Raw genomic sequence first — 21,675 nt, forward strand, 5'->3', positions numbered from 1 at the left:
ACAGTGGGAAGTCCCAAGTGACTCTATTGTTAATACTATTCAAATTTTGTCCAGGAATTTTACTTGACAGTGGGGACATTGGTCCAGATTTCCTGGTCTGACACCAAAAGCAGACCTCTCCCCGACCGCTTCCCTGACTCGGTTCCTCATTCAGGTCTTCATGGCAAGATAATTTCTTCAGAGAAGCCTTTCACAACCACCACACGGAAAACAACCACCTCCGTGCCTGCATTTTCTTCCTGGCACTTATCATCAGCTGACTTTGGTTGCATCGTTATTTGCTTACTTGTTTATTGTCTGATTCCCCAACTAGAATTTATTTACTAATTCATTCAACAAATATTTATCGAGCACATTTTTTTTTGTGCTGGGCCTTATCCTAGGCATTGGGCTAGAGAACAAGGCAGACCAGATTCCAGCCCAGGAGCTTATATTCTCAGGGGAAGACAGACAATGAACAGAAAAATCAACACAGAGTATAAACCCCATGAGTATAGGAGGTGTGCCTGCTTTCCCCAACACTTCAGGGCATAGAACTGTGCTTTATGGTAACTAAATATGTGTTACGTTAAAACAAAACAAAAACCTGGGGAGTTCTCACCGTGGGTTAAGAATCCTACTGCAGCAGCTCAGGTCTCTGTGGAGGCATGGGTTCAATCCCCAGCCTGGGGCAGTGGGTTAAAGAAGCCAGTGTTGCTGCTGCTATGGTGTAGGTCCAAGCTGCAGCCTGGATTCTTCCCCTGGCCAAGAAACTTCCATATGCTATGGATGCAGCCATTAAAAAAAAAAAAAAAAAAAAAAGGGAGAAAAGAAACTGGAGTTCCTGTGCTAATGAACCCAACTAGTATCCATGAGGATGTGGGTTCAATCTCTGGCCTCACTCAGTGGGTTAAGGATCCAGCAATGCTGTGAGCTGTGGTGTAGGGACCCCTAGCCTGGGAACCTCCATATGCCACAGGTATGGCTCTTCAAAAAAAAAAAAAAACAAAAACCAAAAAACAAAACCCACCTGTCCCAATATTATTTTTCAGTATTATCTAATCACTGGTGTTTCAACTGTATTGTTGGTTGACTGCTTTTTCCCTCTTAAATATGTAGCATTTTAAGCATATTAAGGGTTAAAGAGACTTGTGTGTCAGCCTGGAAATATAATTGCCATTTATTCTTTTACTCTTATGGGGAAATATGTTCTGAGTTCCAAATAATTAACTTCCAAGTGAACTTTTGGAAACTGTCAGCTGGGCTCATATATATTTGGGTGAGGTTTGCCAGTGTCGTTGCACTCTTTTATAGAAACAGGCAACGTGCCAGCCAGTTCAGGCCAGACAGCCCTAGCCATCAGTGGGGTAACAGATGTCTCAGAAAGAGCACCCCCACATCCAGAAGGCTCTGTTCTGCTCTGGGCTCGTGGTTGTTTCATTCTTAGACTCTTAGATCTGTGGTGATGCATTTTCCCCTGTGAGAGGACAGAGGCTCCATGGTCATCCTAATATTTTTTTGTCACCAGAGAGGCCAAGCCAAATTCTTAAGAGCCCTCCACCTGGGCGACAGCATGGTTGAAAGTGGCAGCCAGCCCTGGCAGTCAGCCCGGCTGCCCTGGGACACTGAGAGAGAGTTCGGGAGAGATCGGGGTCAGCCAATGTAACTTAGAGGAATCACGCCAACATGACAAGTGCCGTGGCGTTCAGCCTGGGCTTCAAATCCTTGCCTACCCACAGGCTCTGGGCTATTTCCACTCTTTAGCGAAGGGAGGGAGTGCAGAGAGAGACGTGCATAGGCGGTGAGTCAGAGCTGGGTGTAAGAAGCCAATCTAAGGTTGTTGTTGGGTTAAAGAAAAAAAAAAAATCAGGATTTGCTGAGATTTTGGAAAGGAGGAATGAAGCGCAACGCTGCTCAAGGTTTGGTCTGGGAGAATGGGGGGCCCCTTGACCGTGGTCGGATGGAATATTGGTGGAAAAAAAGAAGAGCTCTTCTAATTCCTTGGATCTAAGTGACAGCCTTTTATAGGTGAGGCTCCTCCCCGTCAAAATCAGAAATGGACTTGGACAGAGCAGAAGGGATCATGCGTCTGTGAAAATCCATCATGAAATCTTGAGCTGAAAGAGCCCTTAAAACTCCTCTAGTCCAGTCTCACACCAATGCTTGGCAACTGAATCTTCTGGATGGGGCCTAGGGATCTGGGCTTTTTTGTTTGTTTGTTTTGTGGTTGTTGTTTTTGCTTTTTAGGGCCACACTCATAGCATATGGAAGTTCCCAGGCTAGGGGACAAATCGGAGCTACAGCGACCAGCCTACCCCACAGCCACAGCTCACAGCGACGCCAGATCCCCCACCCACTGAGCGAGGCCAGGGATCAAACCCACATCCTCACGGATACTAGTGGGATTCGTTTCTGCTTCACCACAACAGGAACTCCTAGGGAATTGTATTTTAAAGTTTTGGAGTAAGTCATGCGTAGTGTGGGACATTCTGACTCATCTGATCAACCTCATTGTACAGAAGAGGAAACTTGGGTCCAGAGAGGTCAACAGACAGCATGAGCGGCAGAGCCTGGACTGAAAGTTAGACCTTCTGGCCTTTTGGGTCCTTGGACTATGTGATGCTCAGAATTAGGGAAGGGAACAGCTACTGAGTACTGAGAACCCAGTACCAGGCATTTTGCTAAGTTCCTTCTACACATGGCCTCATGGAATCCTTACAAGCTCCCTTGGGGACACGTGCTATTGTTATCTCCTTTTATGAACCAGGAGGGAGGTTCAGTAACTTGACCAGAGTTGAGTGTCAATAAGCGAAGATCTGGGACACAAACCCAGGCCTTCTCCCCCAGATCCACTGTTCGCTGTCACCGGAGAGTAAGTGAGCAGAGCTGTGGGGTTTTGTGGAGAAAGGAGAACGTTTGCTGGGTAGCATCTTACTTTCCCCTCTGGGGTAAACCAGGTTGTGCAGTTCCATGGCGGGAGCCTGGGGTTGGGGCACATCCAGACCCTTTTCTAAAGCTAGATGGCGCCCCTCCGGTTCTGGGCACCCACCTGTGGGGAAAGCTTTAGGGGCCTACGCCACCCCATCTCAAGATCCTTATAGATTATACTTTTTTATTATACTCAGAGATCAACCCTTTTTTAAATTTATTTTTTTATTTTTTTTAAGACAGATGGTATCCTGTATAAGCTATTCCTAGTCTTCGGCTCTGGGGATCCTTGCCGGCGTAGGAGGGTAATCACCAAGAAGGAAGCTTCTATCCAGAGGATTGCTTAGTGGCACTTTGAGCATTACATGGCTCTTGGCTGTTTAGTGAGGGGGAGCCACTGTTCTTGCCACCTGGCATTCCCAAATGCATTCAGAGCAATTAGCGTGCGTGCTTGTGAGCACGCAGGCCACCTTTGGGCACCATGCCTGGCCCTCAGCTTTCTTTCAGTTGACAAAGGAGAACTTGGGTAGGAGTTTCCCCTGTGGTGCTTGGGTTAAGGGTCTGGCATTGCTGCAGCTGTGGCGTAGGTCGAAGTTGGGCTTGGATTTGATCCCTGGCCCCGGGGAACTTCCTTATGCCATGGGTGTGGCCAAAAAAAAAAAAAAAAAAACCACCACACAGAGAGAGAGAGAGAACTTGGTTAATGCTTCCTCTCTTTTTTTAAAAAATAAAACTTTGTTACTTGTGGTTTTTTATTACCCTTTGGTCACAGCCAAACAGGTCCAGAGACCTCGAAATGGATAGAACCCCTTGGTCCTATCTTATCCACACACAAATTTTGTGTTGTTCTCCCACGGTGGTTTTGTTTTTCTTCCCCCCCTACCTTCCAATGAATAAAGTTAGGAAGAATGCAACGAATGTCTGGATTTCCTGCTTTTCCTGAAAAGTAGGAACATCAGGCAACACTGGACCTTTGTTCCCAAGTGCAACGCTTCGCAGGAGCTGTGCTTTTTTAGGCTTATGCACTTAACTCCCTGGGGGAGAAGATTAGGGAGTCCTCCCTCCAAAACGTTCAAGATATCCACCTGATTCCAGGCCAGTCCAGGAGAGGCTGCAACATTCAAAATGAGATATTTTGAAGCAAGTTGTTAGTGTTCGGCCCGGCCCCAGACAGATTTGCTGACGGGGGACGTCTGTCCCCTCTTCTTGGACGCGTCTCCTTCCCTTCTGACTTGACCCTTTCTCTGCCTGTGGATTATCTCCTGAAAGGGCCATTGTTCAGCACTGACTTCACTTGATTCTGTGTCCAAAGGGCCGAGACGTTCTTTTCATTGTACTTTACTCTCCCCGCCCTGTAGGCAGCACAGTTCTTGGAAAATCTCAGATGGTCCATTGAGGGTGAACGTGGAGAGACACTAGGCTGGTAAGTGGTCATAACGTGTCTGGGGTGGTGATGGCCTGCGAGGGTTGACAGGTCACCGAGGACTGCCGGGGTCTAGTTGGTAGGAGGTGGGATGGGCTGAGAAGGAAAGAACTGCGAAGGGGCAGTTGAGGACAGAGTTCAAGGATGGATGATGCGGCCGGGGCAGAGGCCCTGGGAGTGAAAGCTGGCGAAGTGTGGTCTTGGAAAGAGGGTTGGGCAGCCTGGTGAGGTCTGAGCGTGCCTTTGCAGGCCGAGGTGCGTCTTCTGGAAAATTCCCTGATTCTCCACTTTCTCGCCCTGTCCATATCTGATTCTCCAAAAAATGTCATTGAATCTACTTTCAAAATGCTTCCAAATGCCACCCATTTCTCACAACCTGTCTCCCTACCATCCTAGTGTGAGCCAGGGTCCCCTGCACAACTGCAAGAGCCTCCTTTTGGGTGTCTCTCCTTGACTCCCACCTCCCGATGCGCTAGTTCCCCTTAAACGGTCCGGGGCCTGCGAGGTCCAGTAGGATTGGCCTCTGGACCTCTCTGACCCCATTTCTCCTTCTCCTTCTCTCTCACGCCACTGCAGGCACAAGAACACACTTTTTTTTTTTTTTTTTTTGGCTTTTAGGGCTGCACTGCCCATGGAGGTTCCCAGGCTAGGTGTCGAATCGGAGCTACAGCTGCCGGCCTACACCACAGCCACAGCAACACGGGCTCTGAGCCTCATCTGTGACCTACACCACAGCTCACGGCACCGCCGGATCCTTAACCCACTGAGCGAGGCCGGGGATCAAACTCTCATCCTCATGGATCCTCATTGGGTTCGTTAACCACTGAGCCACGATGGGAGCTCCAAGAACACACCTTCTGTCTTCAGAGTGTGTTAAAGGGCTTTGTACTTGCTGTTCCCTAAGCTTGGAACACTCTTCCTCTAGAAATCTCCAGGGCTCACTCCCTCTTAGTCAGATCTCTGCTCAGCTCTCACTCCCTTCTAGAGGCCTTCGCTGACCACTCACCTGGAACAGACCCCTTCTCCTTATCCCCATGCACATCCAGACAGGATTCCCCTTTCCCACTTTTCCTCAGAACTCATCACATTATATCACATATTTATTTGTCTCCTTGTCTGGGTTTCCCGTGAGAAGGTAAGCACCTCCAGAGCTGAGTGTTTTCTTGGCACATAGTAGATGCTCAATAAATAAATGAAGACGTTGAGCCGATAAGGAGAAGTGAGAGATGCCGGAGTCAGTGTGGTCTTGCAGAAAAGAGGTAATATTTAACACAAGCAGAGATTTTCAATACACTCCTTGGCAGATGTGATAAATATTTAATTTAATTCCATTCAGTTGAAGTATTTATAGTGTAATTACTGTATGCAGATCACAATGCCAAGAGTTGCTTGGGATAAATGATAATTAAAGGGCAGATCCTGCGTGTAAGAAATGTACAGCTCAAGGAGCCAGGGTGAGGGCAAATAAGACCCCTTAGTTATTTTCACGCGTCCCCCCATAGCATGTCCTTCATTGCCCTGCACCCTGGGTGTGTGTGGAGGGGGTAATTAACTTTTTTTTTTTTTGTATCAGTGAATTATCAGTCTATTTCTTCACTAAATCCTTTCACTGTCCAATGAGATGACAAATACCTTACAAACCCATAGCCCCTTCCTGACTTCTGAACTCCACTTCCCCCCTCCCCCACTCCAGTTCCTCTTTGGACATCCTCATTTGCATGCTTCTTGAGCATCTCACACTCAGTGCATCTAACCTGGTCCTATGTAGTCTGATTTCAGCCGAAGAGGTTGCACTAGTTTTTCTGCTGCATTCCTCGCCCTTACCCTGGCATTTCAGAGCCTGATTCCTGACCCTCTGGTTCCTCCCCCTCCCTGTTGCTACTTCCATGGGCCTGGTTTCCATCATCTCTCGTCTGGAGAGATCTAGGCTCCTATAGAGCCCCCCTCACATCCATCCTCTACACCTGGGCCAGAGCGGTCTTTCTAGAAGGTACATCTGATAACTACACTGCCTTCCTCAAAACCTGTAGGGGCTTTGCTCTAGCCCTGGGCTAAAGTCCAAACCCCTTCACACACCACACAAAGCCTTCCAGGTTCTGCTGCCAGATTGCTTCTCTGCTCACCTCTTGCCACTTCTTTCTTAGAAACTAGTTTGGGGCCCCCTTAGACTTCTGGTCCTCTAACTGGACCACTCTCTCTCCCTGCTCTGGGCCTTCCAGGGTACTGATTCTAGGGCCTGGGAGTCCTCCCCTCCCTCCTCTCTCTTCCTCTGCTGCCTCCTTTTGCTCCTTTGGATTCTGCCTGGCTTTCATTTCCTCTGAGAAGCCTTCCCTGCCTCTGATCTGACCTAACCAAACCCTCCTCCTCCTGCCCTGACACCCCCCCACCCCCGAAACACAGGGTCCAGGGCTTTGCCTGTGCTTCCTCAACGCTGTTCTTTTTGTGCCATGCCTATTTTAAGGTCTCTTTATTAGAGCTCAAGCTGCAGGAGGGCAGGACTGTCCCATTCTGCCTTGGTCACCTTGGGTCTGTGTTTACCCAGCAAGTGCATGTGTTGGACAAATACTGAATGAATGAAAATGCACTTGCTTGGATAGTAGAGGTTCCTCATAAAATAATTATAGCTTACATTTCCGGAGTGCTTAAGATGTAGCAGGCACCATCCTAAGTGTTTTACAAGTGTGTCATGGACGTCTCATACAACCCTATGAAGTACAGGCCATTTCCTCATATAACAGGTGGGGAAACTGAGGCATGGTGTTATTAAGTAACTTGGCCAAGGTCTTCAGTGGGGAAGTGGAGGAACCAGGTTTAAAACCCGGACTATTTCTTGAGTCCACTTCGGTCTCAAGGTCTAGGCAATTCTGTCTCAGAGGAAGGTGTAATGTGGGGTTCCACTGTATAAAGACATTCAAGGCTCCTGCACAGGGCTTTGTTTTTGTTTCCCGGCGAGGCGAGAGGACGCGTTCCCAGGCCGACCTCTTCCAGGCTCCTTTGGTGGGCTTTGGGAAGGGCCTGTGATTCCAGCTTGCGGCCGGGTAGTCTGCGTGTGAACCCCCTGATTAACTTTCAGCGGGGCCAACACCCCAGCTGTGCACAGGTCCTTGAGTCCTTGCCACCGGCAGGTGCGGGCGGGGCGCCACCAGCGGCACCCAGAGCCCCCGCAGGGTCCCCCGCCCCGCCGCCCATCTCCAGGGTTGGGGGGAAGGGGCGGGGCAGGGGGCGTGGCCTCTGGCGGAGGCCACCGCCCTCGCCCCGCGCTCGGCGGGCCCGGGTGCAGCGGGCCGGGCGGAGGGGCGGGGACTGGGGAGGGGCCGGAGCGCGGCTGCAGGAGCCGCTGCGGGAGCCGAAGGAGGAGGTGGCGCGTCCCTAGAGGCGTGCGCCGGGACTGACTGACCGACGGACGGACGGCGGAGGGAGCGGGCCCGCGGCGGGGTCGGTATCCGGTGGACGCGCGGGCGGCGCGGGGAGGGGCGGCAAGAGGGGAGCCGGAGCCGGCGGCAGGGCGGCGGGAGGGGCGGCGGTGGGCCGGGCGCTGGCTCCGCTCGGGGGTCGGCCCGAGACCCCTCCCCGGGCCGGTCGGGCGCGCGGCGAGCGAGCGCGCCCCGGCAGCGAAAGCGGAGCCCTGGGCTCCCTTCTTGCTCCTTCTCTTTTCTTTCCAATCAGCGAAAAATAAACACCCGGGAAGGTAAAACAATAGCGGGGCCACCTGGGACGCGGCGCGCGCCGAGCTCCCACGTTTGGGGCGGGGGCCGGCGCTGGAACCGGGAGTGGCGGCCCCACCTCGGAGCCCCGACGCGATTTGCCCCCGCGGAGGGTGGGGCTACCCGCGGCGCCCGGGCTCCGTGAGAGGCGGAGGGAATTCTCAGGAGTGAAGCGTTTGGTGAAAGTATTACAGGAACAATTGGGCTTCCCGCAGTTGCCCTCCTCTGGGCGGGGAAACTGAGGCGGAGGCTAAGGTAGCGGCTTGGCCAAGGTCAGACCTCAGAGACGTTGACCGTCCTGGTCCAGGATCGGGACCCAGGTGTCCGGACCAACTCGGCGCTCAGCCCCTCTCGGCGGCAGTGTTTGCCTTTGATAAATCCCTGTTGTGTTTGTTTTAGAAATCTGCTGGCATCGTGGGACCGCTTCAGGGCCGCGGAAAGAAGGCCAACTTGCTTCGTGTGTTGCGGGCAGGTCTGGGGCAGGTGGCAGCCCCTTGACCCACCATCATGGATGGAGACGGACTTTTTGATGAAGAAACCCGAAGCAGGCGATGCCAGGCAGGGCGATTTGGCTGTCAAAGGTTTTGACAAAACCTGCCCTGTTGCCTTTGGGGAATCCGAATGAGGGAGAGTACAGACACCTTCACTGGGAAGCCAAGGACATTTCTGTATAATCAGTGGATGAAAGGATTTTCTCAGACTCTTTTTCTTCCCCTTTTCCTGGAGGATTAATCCACCGCAGTCTACAATTCCATTGGAAACGGCAAGGCACAGGATGTGGCTGGAGCCTAGAGCGCCTTCCGAATTGTTCTGGACCCTTCCTTTAGCCTAGGGGAGTTTAACACTTGCCACCCGCCGCCCCTCCCCCCATTCCCTCCCGCCGAGCTCTTTAACCCGTTCTTATTTTCTGAGTGAAGTTCTGTTTCCAAAACTGTCCATGGGAGCTATAAGTGGATTGTCAGAGACCAGAGATTAAGCGCTGGGAGAAGACGAAGCGCCCTGTGTTGTCTCCTCTCGGCTGCCGACATGAAGTGCTTCTTCTCAGCGCTGAGCTGTCTGGCTGTGCTGGGTAAGTGGCGCTGCTTATCAGTGCGATCAGTGTGAAAGTTTAACCTGCTGTTGGGTCCTGTAATTTCGTGTGGTTCTTTCCCATCAACACTGGCCTTTGGGGGACCCCAGGAGGCAGGGGCGTGTGTCACACATTGACACAGAGGACCCAGGGCCCCCGCTTCTGACCCAGGAGGAAGGATGGGTCTTGTTTGTGGTCTTTTAAAGGAAACGTGGGCTCTCCTTAGTGTCTGTCCTGGGGCCTGGGGGTGGGGGTCTCCAATCTACTTTGGGGGTTTAGGGCCCATATGTGGATTGTAGGCTGACTTCTTGTGTTTTATAAACATATTGCCTCAGCATCTTCATGTCTGTGTTGGTTGGTCCACATTACTTCCTAATCTGAAGTGGCAACGTTATTCCCACTCTGTTGAGAAAGTTGGTTTGGTGATGATGTTTTTTTTCGGGGGGGGGGGTAGTAGGCATGGGGGGAAGTAGGCATGGGTGGAATGGGGCTGAAGGGATGTTTTGCCCTACCGAAGTGATCTGTAGCTAAAATGTTTGCTGCTCTCGTGATATGTCCCCTCTCTAAGCTCAGGTCTTAGTTCTGGAAGGGAGAATGGAGGACTTGAAGCTGCCTGGTAGGGGCTGTGCTGGGATTGGATGTTGTGCTGCCACAGAAGGTCAGAAGGCTTAGACAGGGATGGAGAAACTGTGGCCTGCGAGGTGAACCCTTGGCACATTTCTTCAGGATTCCTTCCCTGTGGAAGAGGCCCCCCTTTGCCCAGCCCTCATTCATTCTCAGATTCCACAGTGCCTCCCATGCCGCTAAGAGCTGCCCTCAGTGTTCGGTCTTAGGACCTGGTGCCTCCTCACCTGTGACTTCACATGGGAACACACCCCCTGCCCTCTGGGTTTGGCTTGTGCTGCCTGCGGGATTCGCATCTCCCCATCTAGGTGTCTTGCATTTGCGGGATTTAGCTGTGACGTGTTGGCCGCGGAGGGTGCTTTCACGCACTGTCAGCGCCCTCCCAAGAGTTCACTGGAGGGTGGAAAGAGAGTGGACTTTGGAGTTGGAGAACCTGAGTTTGAATCTCAGCCTCACCATGATTGACGTCTGGGACTCGGGAAACTGGGGTGATACCTCCAAGGGCTGTCTTGACAGTTAAAGGCTATCTGGTGTTCGAAAGGGCTTGACCGCTTTGAAAAGTGTCCGGAGCATATAAGTGGGTTCGCTCAGTGGTTCTCAAACTTGGGGACACATGGGATTCATTGAGGGAGCTTTCAAAAAACATTCCGACGTTCAGGCAGCAACCCCAGACCAACTAAACCAGATTCTGCCGGAGGCTGAGCCGGGCAGGAGTCTTTTTAGCTCTCTCAGGCAGTTCCAGCGTGCAGCCAAGTTAGAGAACCAGGCGTGTGAGTTCACTGCCAGCTCTGCTCCCCTCTGCCCAGCGCTCACACAGACACTTAGTCTCCCAATCTGGTGGCAAGCTTCGTCAGTCTTCTGCCCAGGTGTGGGTCAGGATTCAGCGTCTCCGTGTCTCCTTTATGCTCAGGCAGAGTCAGAAAAACAGGTAGCTGTCTGTTTGCCAATCCTAAATACTGTATTGGCATTTCTCGTTCGCTTGGTGTCCGGGTTTAAATCAGTAATTAGTGCTTCATGTGGATTCAGGAGGACAAACAAGGAAGGCCCTCCAGGAGGCTGGGCGTGGAGTGGGTGGTGTGGCTCCGGTGGGAAAGAGAGCTGAGTGGAAGGGTGGAGCCCAGGGCTGGAGCTGGAACCACCAATGGAGAAATAAGAAAATGTGACATTTGTGCCTTTTGTTTCTTCTGGCTGCTCCAGAAATGCACGTCTGCCGACTGGTCCCCCTGCTGTTCACTGTCCGGGCCGCTCTGCAGAGTGGAGCCTGGGCCCTGGCACTGGGAACTAGTATCTCTCCTTTCCTTCCAGCCTCAAGTATAAGCAGGTGCCATGGCGAAAAATGAGTGTCAGGGCGGCCTTGAAGGGGAGTGGTGGCAGAAGAGCAGACCAGGGTGAGCGTGGGAAGGTTTAGAACTGTGGACATGCCTGGTGTTCTGAGCCCCCACCGGTGAGATCTCATCTTTTCTCATCATTCATGACTCGCAGCATGGCGGAGAGGGAGTCTTGCTACTACTTTGCTCACCTTGAAAAGCAGAAGGTCTTTGTGGAGGGAACAAAACTCACTCACGTTGGGGTCTAATTTCCTGCTTGCAGTCTGCTGTGGTCTGATTCATGCATCAGCATTCTTGCTGTGTAATGAAAATTAATGTGCGGTATGAATTCTCAACAGCAAAGATGCCCAAGGTTTTGTGCCCAGGTGGGGCACATACCTGGAATAAAATTTTGTTTGTAAAAAGTAGCATCTGGCTAAGTGCTCTGCAAAGTGAGACTGATAGAGGTGCTGCCAGCTTCCAGAAGTGGCCAATTTGAGTTAGAAAACCCTGTGACAGTATGTGAGGGGTACACAGGTTAAATCTCTGGGATGCTCACAACTCCCTTGATATAGAGCATCAGACCTGTGTGTTTTGCTCCCTTCCTTTGACAGTGTCTAGGATTTGGATCTGGTTTCTCCTTTTCTGCCTTTCTGGGTACCACTTCATGCCCTCTTGACCACTGTGTATTGTTTCTTCCTCTTGCTGCTCTGGATGCCCCGCTTAGAGCCATGGGCACCCTTATTCCAATTCTAAAGCCATCTTAAGCATGAGCCTGGTTGAGCCATGAGGATGGTAAAATCTCTACTACAGAGAATGGGGGGAGCCAGGGGGAGAAGATGAGAGAGAGTAGGGGCTGGTGTGGATGTGGCTTGAGTGTGAAAGGGCATGAGGAGAGGAGAGGGTGGTTGTGGCTGTGCCCGTGCCCGGGAGCAGCCCTCATGAGTAGTAGATGTGCAAAGAGGACAACAATGTCGCGGAGACAGAAGAGGATTTGTGTCTGCATGAGCAGGAAGGGAATAATCAGGAAAGATGAATCTAAGCTTTAGGCACATAAAGCAAATTTCGATTTGGCATAAGCATGAGGAGTCTAGACCAGTGCTGATGTTGCAAACAAGAGGAAATAGCTTTGAAAGTGTTAGCAATGAAAAATGTAGGCGATGGGGACATCCTGGGACCAACAGAGAGAGAGCTTGTAGATGGCTAATGGTCACTTATGTTCTTCTCCAATGGGAGTGAATTTCATTCACAGAGCTTGAGAACCCTCTTGTCTGAATCGGCTGGGACTAAGCTCACTCACTTCAGATGGTGAGGGAAGGCTTCTTGGGGGAGAGGCTGGGGTGCTTCCGAAAGAGATTGAAAGGAACTTTGATGTTCTGGTGGGAGTGAGCTCAGAGGCAGACTGGGGTGATCAAAGACGAAGAAGGAGAGGCACAGGAGAGAAGCCAGGTGCCTTGGGGTGGTTGGGGGAAAGGTTCTGAAGGCAGAGGATGAGGATCGGGATTGATGGAGGAACAAACACCATCGCCCCAGAGGCGGTGCCCTTCCCTTTCCTGGGAACCTTTTGACAGCGATGCTGGAGAAGGGGATTCTTGCAAGGACCAGGCTAGCGAAGATGTCTTTCAACTGTGTGCATTGTTGTGCCGCCTCTGGGCCCCCAGGGCTGTGTTAGGATGTCCCAATCCCCTCAATTCGTCATTTCAGCAAGAGAGCATCAGTAGTAATCCCACTTCTCTTAACTCTAGCCCTTACTGTGAAGCAAGTCCTATTTCAGTAAGTCCTCAGTCTTCTTGCCAGTAGGTGCCTTGTCATCTTTTTGTGGACGGGGATATCGAGGTCCTGGGAGGTTAAGGAACTTGTCTGAGGTAGCTACTGAGGCAGCTTGAAGTGGTTCCGAGGGGATATGAACCCAGGCCCCATCTGTCTCATTCCATGTGGGTGCCTCCATTCCCAAGGTCATTTCATGGTCCGAGACGGCTGCACTGGCCCCAGGCATCAGGAAGGAGGAAAAGGGGGGGGTGAAGGACATACTCTCTTAATTTGAGGACACTTCTGGAAGTGCGGTCATTGCTTCTATGTACATCCCCATGGATTAGAACTTGATCACGTGACCATGCTTCCCTGCAACGGAGGCTGGGACATATCCCTGACTCTACGTGTCCAGCCAAAAACCGAGGTTCTATCATGGTAGGGGAAGGAGAGAGCAGATTTTGGTGGCGGGGAGACAGATACAGGTGTCTGGCACCCTGGCAGGGCTAGGAAGTGGCAGAACAGGGTTTTGAAGCCGGGACCATTTGGTTCAAATCCTATGTTCTTTCATCTAACAAGTTGTCTCCTCTGAGTTTGAGGCTCCACCCCTGGCCTCTTGAGAAGCCTTTTTGGGAAGATGTGGATGAGCTGAACCAACAGCTGTTACATGGGAAGCAACACCAATCATCACGAACACTCATGCCATGGCTTTAGCGGTCGTCCGGTGGAGCGCTGATGGACTGCTTATGCGCCCGTTTCTTTATATATCACGACCTGTATAAAGCACTTAGGGACCATCTCTGTCACATTCATTACTGTCACCCCAGAACTCAGCCTCAGAGTGCCCGGCCCAGAGTAGGTGTTCAGTTAGTTTTTTGCTGGACGATTGGTTTCACAAGGTAGGTGTTGTTTCTAAATTGGCTCCCTGGATCGAGGTGAGGAAATTCAAGGCTTAGGGATTTTAAATCATTTTGCTCAAAGGGAAGGAGCTAGACATTGGCAGAGCCTGGATTTGAATCCGGTTTTGTCTAGCTATAGAGCTTGTGTTTTTATTCCACCAAACAGAGTTCTTAACCTTTTTTTGGGGCCATGGATCCTTTGGCAGTCTGGTGAAGCCAGGGGGCCCCCCTTTAGGATAACATTCCCTAATTAATGCATAAATAAAATCATAGGATAACAGAGCAAATCAATTATATTGAAATACCGTCGTCTAAATACAAAAAAAGGAAGTTATGATATAGCAATAAGCTTCTTTAATAACACATTAAATAACAAGATCTAATAGCAGCTCTAATGGTTATGTAATTTTGGTATAGTGAAGGGAGAAAGTGGTAATTTGAGGTATCTGCATCCACTGTGATGAGATATGAAAGAATGTGTGATTTCTGTCGTGACAGAGACACAGGTTCTGGAAACATTACCGTGACACGTTCCTACATTCATAACAAAGGAACAGTTGACATTCGCTTAGAGGTTCGTGAAAATAAAGACGTAGTGTTTGTTCCCATTTGAGTTCTCGTACCTCCTGAACTCTGTCCACAGATCCCTGTGAAGTTCAAAGTAAAGTTTACTGTCTGTCGTTAGTGGTTGTCGGGAAAAACCCTGTGGGAGACAACTTGGGCTGGGCTTTCAGAATGGGTGGGGTTTGGATGGGGAGGGCATGCTCTTCCCTGCGGAGGAGTCCGCAGTCCTAGTGGTGGCATAGTGGCCCTCTAGGGATGGGAGAAATGACTCGCGGTGGTTTTAAGGACCAGTTCTTGTGGGACGATGCCGGACACAGAGGATTTGTTTTGATTGTAATGAGTTTGGGATTTGGGCTTAGACTGGGTCCCTGGAGCCCAGGTAGATCACTTCCGCTGAGCCCTAGCCTGGGAACGGGGTGGAGTGGCTCCAGTATCTGGCCTCCCGTGGTCCCTGGCCTTCTGCATGCTGAATTATGGCTCCTTGATTGATATTTTGAGGTCCCTTTGGGAGTTCCTCATTCACCGTGGTGGGACACCTGTTTCTCTGCTGCTTCCAAGTGAGCACAGCTATTCCTTGTAAAGGGTTGGATTTTAATTTAAGGAAATTTAGGACACCTGTGTGTGAATGCCCCTGATTTTCAAAGAAATGAGCGGTTGCATCAGAATCAAGCTTATATTTGTAGAAAATAACATGTTGCCAAATTCCCTCATCAAGACCCCTTTATTAAGTGACTAATTGTGGGCCACAGTGGCAGGCACTCAACAAAGACCATGGCAATGGGCCTCCCTCAACTGGAATCCCAATTAAGTGGGATTTTGTTTTTATTTTTTCAACTCCACTTTCAGGAAGGTGGAAATCACAAGATGTCATAGCAAGGATTGGTTCTAGAAATTGGCTTCCGGGCCACCATCAGCCCAGTCCCTACATCTTCTGCATCGGTAATTACAGTAGCAGAAGAGAACGATGGGCCTGCGGGCACTGCAAGATTCTGAATCAAAGATTAAATTATATTAACTCTGCTCAGGCTGGGAAGTATCTTAAAAAGCTTTATAATAGGCTTTATACTAATGGGAATTGAAGCAAAATTTCTGCCTAACCCTCTATTAACCCTCTAATGAAATTCACCTGGAAACTCTATTGCCCCTCATCCAGGCTTTGCTGGGACACAGCCTTGTTGCTGCCCTCTAGGAGATGATAATCTACAGCCTGGGGTAAAACAAAGGGTCAGTCACTTTGCAGGAGGGAGGGAGACCGTGATGTACCACGTGCTGTCCTAGGAGGGGCGTCTTCTTGGGGAAGGAGAGGGCAGGCAAGTTTGTTCTTGTTTTCAGCTTAGCAGGAGTGAAGGGAGTTCTCTGACCAGGAGAGGGATGAAACTGGAGTAGCTCTCGAACGGTCAGTCTGAAAGGCTTTCTAGACTGGAATCTTAGGCATTTTTTTAAGTAATAGGAGAGTGAGGTCCTGGCAGAATCGTGGGGCGGAGGACACCTGGGGCCTAAGGAGCTGCTTCGAGAGGCTTTTAAAGGGGCAGAGAAGCCTGAGCATCAGTGCACCAGGACCCAGAGGTGGTGTTAGAGGATGGGGAGCAGTCGGTTGGCATGGGGTCTAGGTCTAGGGCCAGAGACAGATGGCAGATACCAGAGGGCTCTAGGTGGGTATCCTGGAGGGCTGCCCGGAGGAGTGGCATGGAGGGCGTGGGGAGGAGGTGTTCCTGGAGGTGGGGGGTCCACAGTGGAAGTGAAGGGGACCTGTTTCTGTACCAGAGGAAGAGCTTTGTATGTCTATCAAAACATCATCAGAACGGAGTTCCCGTTGTGGCGCAGCAGACATGAATCCGACTTAGGAACCATGAGGTTTCGGGTTCAGTCCCTGGCCTCGCTCAGTGGCTTAAGGTGTTGCCGTGAGCTGTGGTGTAGGTTGCAGACACGGCTCGGATCCTGTGTTGCTGTGGCTGTGGCGTAGGCGAGTGGCCACAGCTCCAATTCGACCCCTAGCCTGGGAACCTCCATATGCCACGGGTGCGGCCTTAGAAAGCCAAAAAAAAAAAAAAGCCAAAAAAAGCCAAAAAACAAACAAACAGAACACCATCATCAGAGCAAAGACATTTTAACAAAACCGTGAACTCTAAGAGATTGGTGCCCAGCTTTCTCAGGAGGACTTTTCCCATCGACTTTCAGGTCCCCAAGACCTTCCTTTTATTAAAACAGGGAGGAAATCTGATAGCAGCTGTGTCTTCTTTCCCATTATGATTCTTTGATGTAGTGGAGTATGTTCAGGATTGCGTTAAGTTGGCGATTTTCATGTTTTTAATTGTTTTTGTGACACGCAGTACAATCCATTCCTCCTTTTTCGTGGTGACCTTTGCAAACACTTTGCCTGCTCTCAGCTGGGCCCTGGATCCTGCTTGCGTTACGTTGGTGACAGAGCCGTGTCATAAGATGGGCTGTCACCTTCTTCTTAAGGACCCCTCTTATTAGTTCCCCCTCCTCCAAGAGGCCCATACATTTGAAATCTTTCATCTCCCAGACAGGCAGCATTTATTAAGAAGTAATCATCTGTTGGAGTTCCCCTTGTGGCTTAGTGATAACGAACCGTACTGGTGTCCATGAGGTTCCAGGTTTGCTCTCTGGCGCTTCTCAGTGGGTTAAGGATCTGGCGTTGCCGTGAGCTGCAGTGTAGGTCACAGATCTGGCATGGCTGTGGCTGTGGCTGTGGCATAGGCTAGCAGCTGCAGCTCCAGCTCACTCTCTAGCCTAGGAACTTATATATGCCACAAGTGTGGCCCTTAAAAAAAAAAGTATTCACCTGTTTTTCCCACGTGATAACAGTGTGACCCCTCACATTTGATACGGTCCAGCTCTAAAGCAGTACCCGTCTGGTGCTCTGGTTGCCATTGACTGAGTGACACACATAGCCTGGACCTGTTAGGTACTTTAGCCCTGTATCTGCAGCTTAGGGGAGTCGTGTCCCTGTTAGGTGTTTTTGCAATTTGTAGGGTGACTGACTTCTCCACCCCAAGTGTTACTTTGGGAGCTTTAAGGAGCTTGGGCAACTTCCCTAGAAGGTGTTTGCCCATTAATTGGGTGCCCTGGCAACCTCGATTTGACTTTGCTAGAAGGGCTTTTAGAAGGAAGAGGAACAGTGTGTGTGTGTGTGTGTGTGTGTGTGTGTGTGTGTGTGTGTGCCCCATTGCTGCGGGGCAGACCACACCTTCCATGTCCTGGCCAGGTTCAAACACCCCCCCCCCCCCCCCCCCCCCCGCCTTTTGCTAAAGTCTTCCAGAGAATGAAATTTCACAACCTCTTAGATGTAACACCCCCGTCGGGAAGGAAATTTTGATTTTTTTCACTGAAGATTTAAGTCATAATTTAAAACAACAAATAAAGTGCCTCAGGGTAAAATGTTACATAATAGAAAGGTGATGAGCTGTTGGTTGCTGTTTCACAAGATAGCTTGTATTTGTTTGCTTTGTTTCTTTGGATTTTAATTTTTGGACAGGGGTGACCTGTGAATATAGTTCTCTTGTGAAAATCCGAATGGCCCAGGCTGAAAGTAAAATGTGAAAGTTGTCCTTTCTTGCCCCATGCTCCTTGTTGAGTCTAAAATAAATTCTTTAGAGTTTGCTACGCTATATTCTCCCAGATCTTTTTCTATAATTTTTATGCATATACTCACACAATTAGAGACTTTTGACGTAAATGGAATCCTACAGAACATATTGTTCAACAACTTGATTTTAAAGGGGTGATTTATTCCACAGTTTTTTCAGTCTTAATTTTATGGCCATCTCAGAACTGATTTGGTTATTTTCTAGCTAGTCGAAGCAGTAATTTGTAAAATCATCGGGGAGCAGTGAGCCTTATTCAATAGCTGTATTGTGGAATTTATTCAATAGCTGTATTGTGGAATAATTTTGTCTTGCTGTATCATGAGCAAGAGTCATAGTAACACTACCCTTAAGTTTTAATGTTTTTAATACAAATAATTGGCTTGTTTATTCTGAATATTTTCTCTCGAAACACAGACATTTAATAAATTAAGCATACACGTATTTTATTGACTGTCCTAGTTATAATTTTGAAATTACATTGAATTAAAATGAAGCCCCTTTGGAGTTCCCATTGTGGCGCAGCCGAAACGAATCCAACTAGAAACCATGAGGTTGTGGGTTCGATCCCTGGCCTCGCTCAGTGGCTTAAAGATCTGTTATTGCTGTGAGCTGTGGTGTAGGTCACACATGTGGCTCGGATCTGATGTTTCTGTGGCAGTGGTGTAGGCCAGCAGCTATAGCTCCAATTGGACCCCTAGCCTAGGAACCTCCATATCCCGCAGGAGCAGCCCTAAAAAAAAAAAAAAAAATGAAGCCCATTTAAAACTTGTTAAGAGGATAACTGTAGATACTGGATTGTGTGTCCAGTTCAACCCACTCTTCTTATTTGTTCGTAGACTAGAAAAAATGAGACATTTTTCTGCATTTTTAACTCCCAAATGGTTCTTCCATTGAGAATGAACTGGACTAGAGTAACCTTTAAGGTTTCTGGCTATCAGACATTCAGGACCTTAACCCAAAGGCAGAGAACTTTTTTCTTCTAGCGCTGCAGGAGCAGCTATTGCTCTAAAAAGATTACCATTTCAAAGTGTTGAGTTACTTCTCAGGTTCACTGATACGACTTTTTTTTTTAAAACCCTGGGAGCAAAAGCAACTTTCTTGGCTGGTTCACCTTTAGACCTGATTTTTAAAATAGTTACTATTTTGGAGGGATGGTTGTTGGATTCCCATATCACAGCCAGTCCTTCTTAAACATCAGAGTTTGACCTGCAACCACCCATCCCGAGACCACTGTTGTATTAGAATCTACTTACAAGGACTTTCCTGAAAAGACTTTTTCATCTGTTCCTTCAACAAACATTTGAGTGCCTGCTACAAGCACTCATTGTTCTGTTATCTCAAATACTGAGAACCGAAAGCTAAAATCACGATGACCGTTTTAGGTAGTCACCTGATGTGTATTTTTAATCTTTAATAAATAGAAAGATTAATTAAAAAACTCCCTGACCTTAGGGGACTCTTTTCTATCCCTAAGGCAAGTCTTTTCTCTTACTATTACTTAAATCTTTTCTTCCTGTCTTGTCCTCATCGCTGTGGTCACAGCCGTGAATTACACACAACCCTGTGCAGCCTGGGGAAGGGTCCTTTAGGAGGAAGAGATGAATGAACACCAGTGATGGCGGGAGACTGGGGGTGGGGAGAGCTAAGGGCAGATTCTTCCTTTGGAAAACACGCAGGTGTTGTACAGCAGAAACTGGCACATTGGAAGTCAAGAATACTTAAAAAAAAAAAAAAAAGGGGAGTTCCCGTCGTTGCTCAGTGGTGAACGAATCCGAATAGGAACCACAAGGATGCGGATTCGATCCCTGGCCTCACTCAGCGGGGTTAAAGATCTGGCATTGCTGTAAGCTGTGGTGTGGGTTTGCAGACGTGGCTCAGATCCCACATTGCTGTGGCTACAGCTCTGATTCGACCCCTAGGCTGGGAACCTCCATATGCCATGGGTGTGGCCCTAGAAAAGACAAAAAGACCAAAAAAAAAAAAAGGAGGGGGGGAGATCCTCTTGTTGGCTCAGTGGATTAAGAACCCAACCGGTGTGCTCCCTGACCTCACGCAGTGGGTTATGGATCTGGTGTTGCTCTGGCTGTGGTGTAGACTGGCAGCTAAAGCTGTAATTCAACTCCTAACCTGGAAACTTCCATATGCCTTGGGTGTGGCCCTAAAAAAAAAAGAAAGAAAAAAAAAAGGGAGTAACTGTTATGGCTCAGGGGTAAATAGAACCCAACTGGTATCCATGAGGACGTAGGTTCAATCCCTGGCCTCACTCAGTGGGTTAAGGATCTGGCATTGCCATGAGCCCTGGTGTAGATCACAGATGCGGCTCTGCTCTGGCGTTGTTGTGGCTGTGGTATAGGCCAGCAGCTGTGGCTCTGATTCAGACCCCTAGCCTGGGAACTTCCATATGCGGCGGGTGCAGCGGTGAAAAGAAAAAAGAAAATATGCAAATATCCTAAGTCCTGGATGTGTGGAATGTCCCTATTAATTGTTGGGGATATTGTATCTGAAGTGGGAATTTCAGGCTTAGCTTCTAGGAAGTCAGAGCAAAAGAGAAACAGAACCGTCGGGTCCTTTTCCATCGGGGGGAGGTCGCCTCTGTACCAGGCCTTCTCCTGAGGACCCATGTTGGGGTGTGGTGGGGCTAAGGTCGATCCTCTGCCCTGCCTTGTACTCCTCCTGCAGGAGCCAAGGAAGGGGAGGCTGTGGGACAGCCCAGAGCTCTCACCACTGTGGGGCCTCTTTTCCCGAAGCTACCAGGCCTGTACCAGCTCCATGGGGGACAGGCTCTTCCAGGTCTGCGCCTTCCCGGGGGTGGGGGCAGCGGTGACGAGCCGTTCGAAGCCTGGACCTGTGCACCCCTCACTGGTCCCTGGTGCTCCTGCCCCCTCCCCCACGTCCCCTAAGTGTGCAGGTCCCGGGCCCTCTGTCCCCTGTGCCCGGTGGAGGGTGCCTTGGCCCCATGGCTCCCGGGAGGCCGCGCAGGCCTCGCCTTCTCCCCACCAGCAGTTCTTCCCAGAGGCCTTGCTGGTCTTCCTCGCGGTTTTGTTCCACAGTGGTTTCGTCGCGTCGGTTTGGAGAGGGACTGTCTGTGGGGGATTCTGCTTCACAGATGGACACGTCTGTTAGTTTATTAGAGGAGTGATTGTGCTGATAGATTTGTTCTCGGCTCATCCCCAAGCCGGGCAGCCCTCTGTGACATTGTTTGGAGATGATGTGCTGAACAGTTTCTTAGTGTCTTCTGATGTTTCAGTACAGAAGGAGAGCTTGCCGAGAATTTCGCCATCTGTCTCCTGGTCTTGCGTTACGAAAAAGCACATTCAGAGCCCCGGGCCCCGGGCTTCCTCCTTCCCCCCAGGGCAGGAAGGGTGATGGCTCTTGGCTGGGTGTCCCCGCACCTGGCCCCAGAGGAGCAGCATCCGTAGAACTGAGGTCCCTCATCAGTGGACTTCTAGAAGGGGGAAGGTAGATTGAAAACCAAGGTGCCTCTGGACTTGAATTTATTTTAGAAGCATCTTTGCAGATCTTACACGTAAACCCCTTCTTTTAAAGGAGACTCGTTCTGGATGTGAGGAAAAGACTGATGGCCTGGGTGGGGAGGGAGTGGAAAGGCCTGGAAACTCTCCCAGCAGAAGAGAAAGACACTCTGGGGTACGTGGTCTTTGTTTTAATTAAAACGTTTCGCGGCGCAAACATTTGCCCTCCCCCTCTCGCCCCACCACACAAGAGCTGTAATTTCCCGTATTTGGAATTTAGAGAGAGCCAGGCCACGTTTGAGGACAAGGCCAGATTCAGTCCATGCTGCGGGGAAAAGTAAGGAACCC

General features: G+C 49.9%; 1 protein-coding gene across 2 annotated transcripts in view; it reads left to right on the forward strand.

Annotated features, from left to right (window-relative positions):
* The first annotated feature begins 7,626 nt into the window (after nt 1–7,626).
* The window catches only part of IGSF3 (immunoglobulin superfamily member 3), a 109,936-nt gene continuing 95,887 nt past the window's right edge, over nt 7,627–21,675 (forward strand). Inside the window, exons 1-2 of one of the 2 annotated variants that reach the window (XM_047784917.1) lie at nt 7,627–7,765; nt 8,434–9,103. In XM_047784917.1, the coding sequence (XP_047640873.1) occupies nt 9,061–9,103 (43 nt within the window). In that variant the 5' untranslated portion in view covers nt 7,627–7,765; nt 8,434–9,060. The remainder of the gene's footprint in view (nt 7,766–8,433; nt 9,104–21,675) is intronic. The other variant, XM_047784916.1, reaches the window with a different exon arrangement.

This window comes from Phacochoerus africanus, chromosome 6 (assembly GCF_016906955.1).
Source record: "Phacochoerus africanus isolate WHEZ1 chromosome 6, ROS_Pafr_v1, whole genome shotgun sequence".
NCBI lineage: Eukaryota > Metazoa > Chordata > Mammalia > Artiodactyla > Suidae > Phacochoerus > Phacochoerus africanus.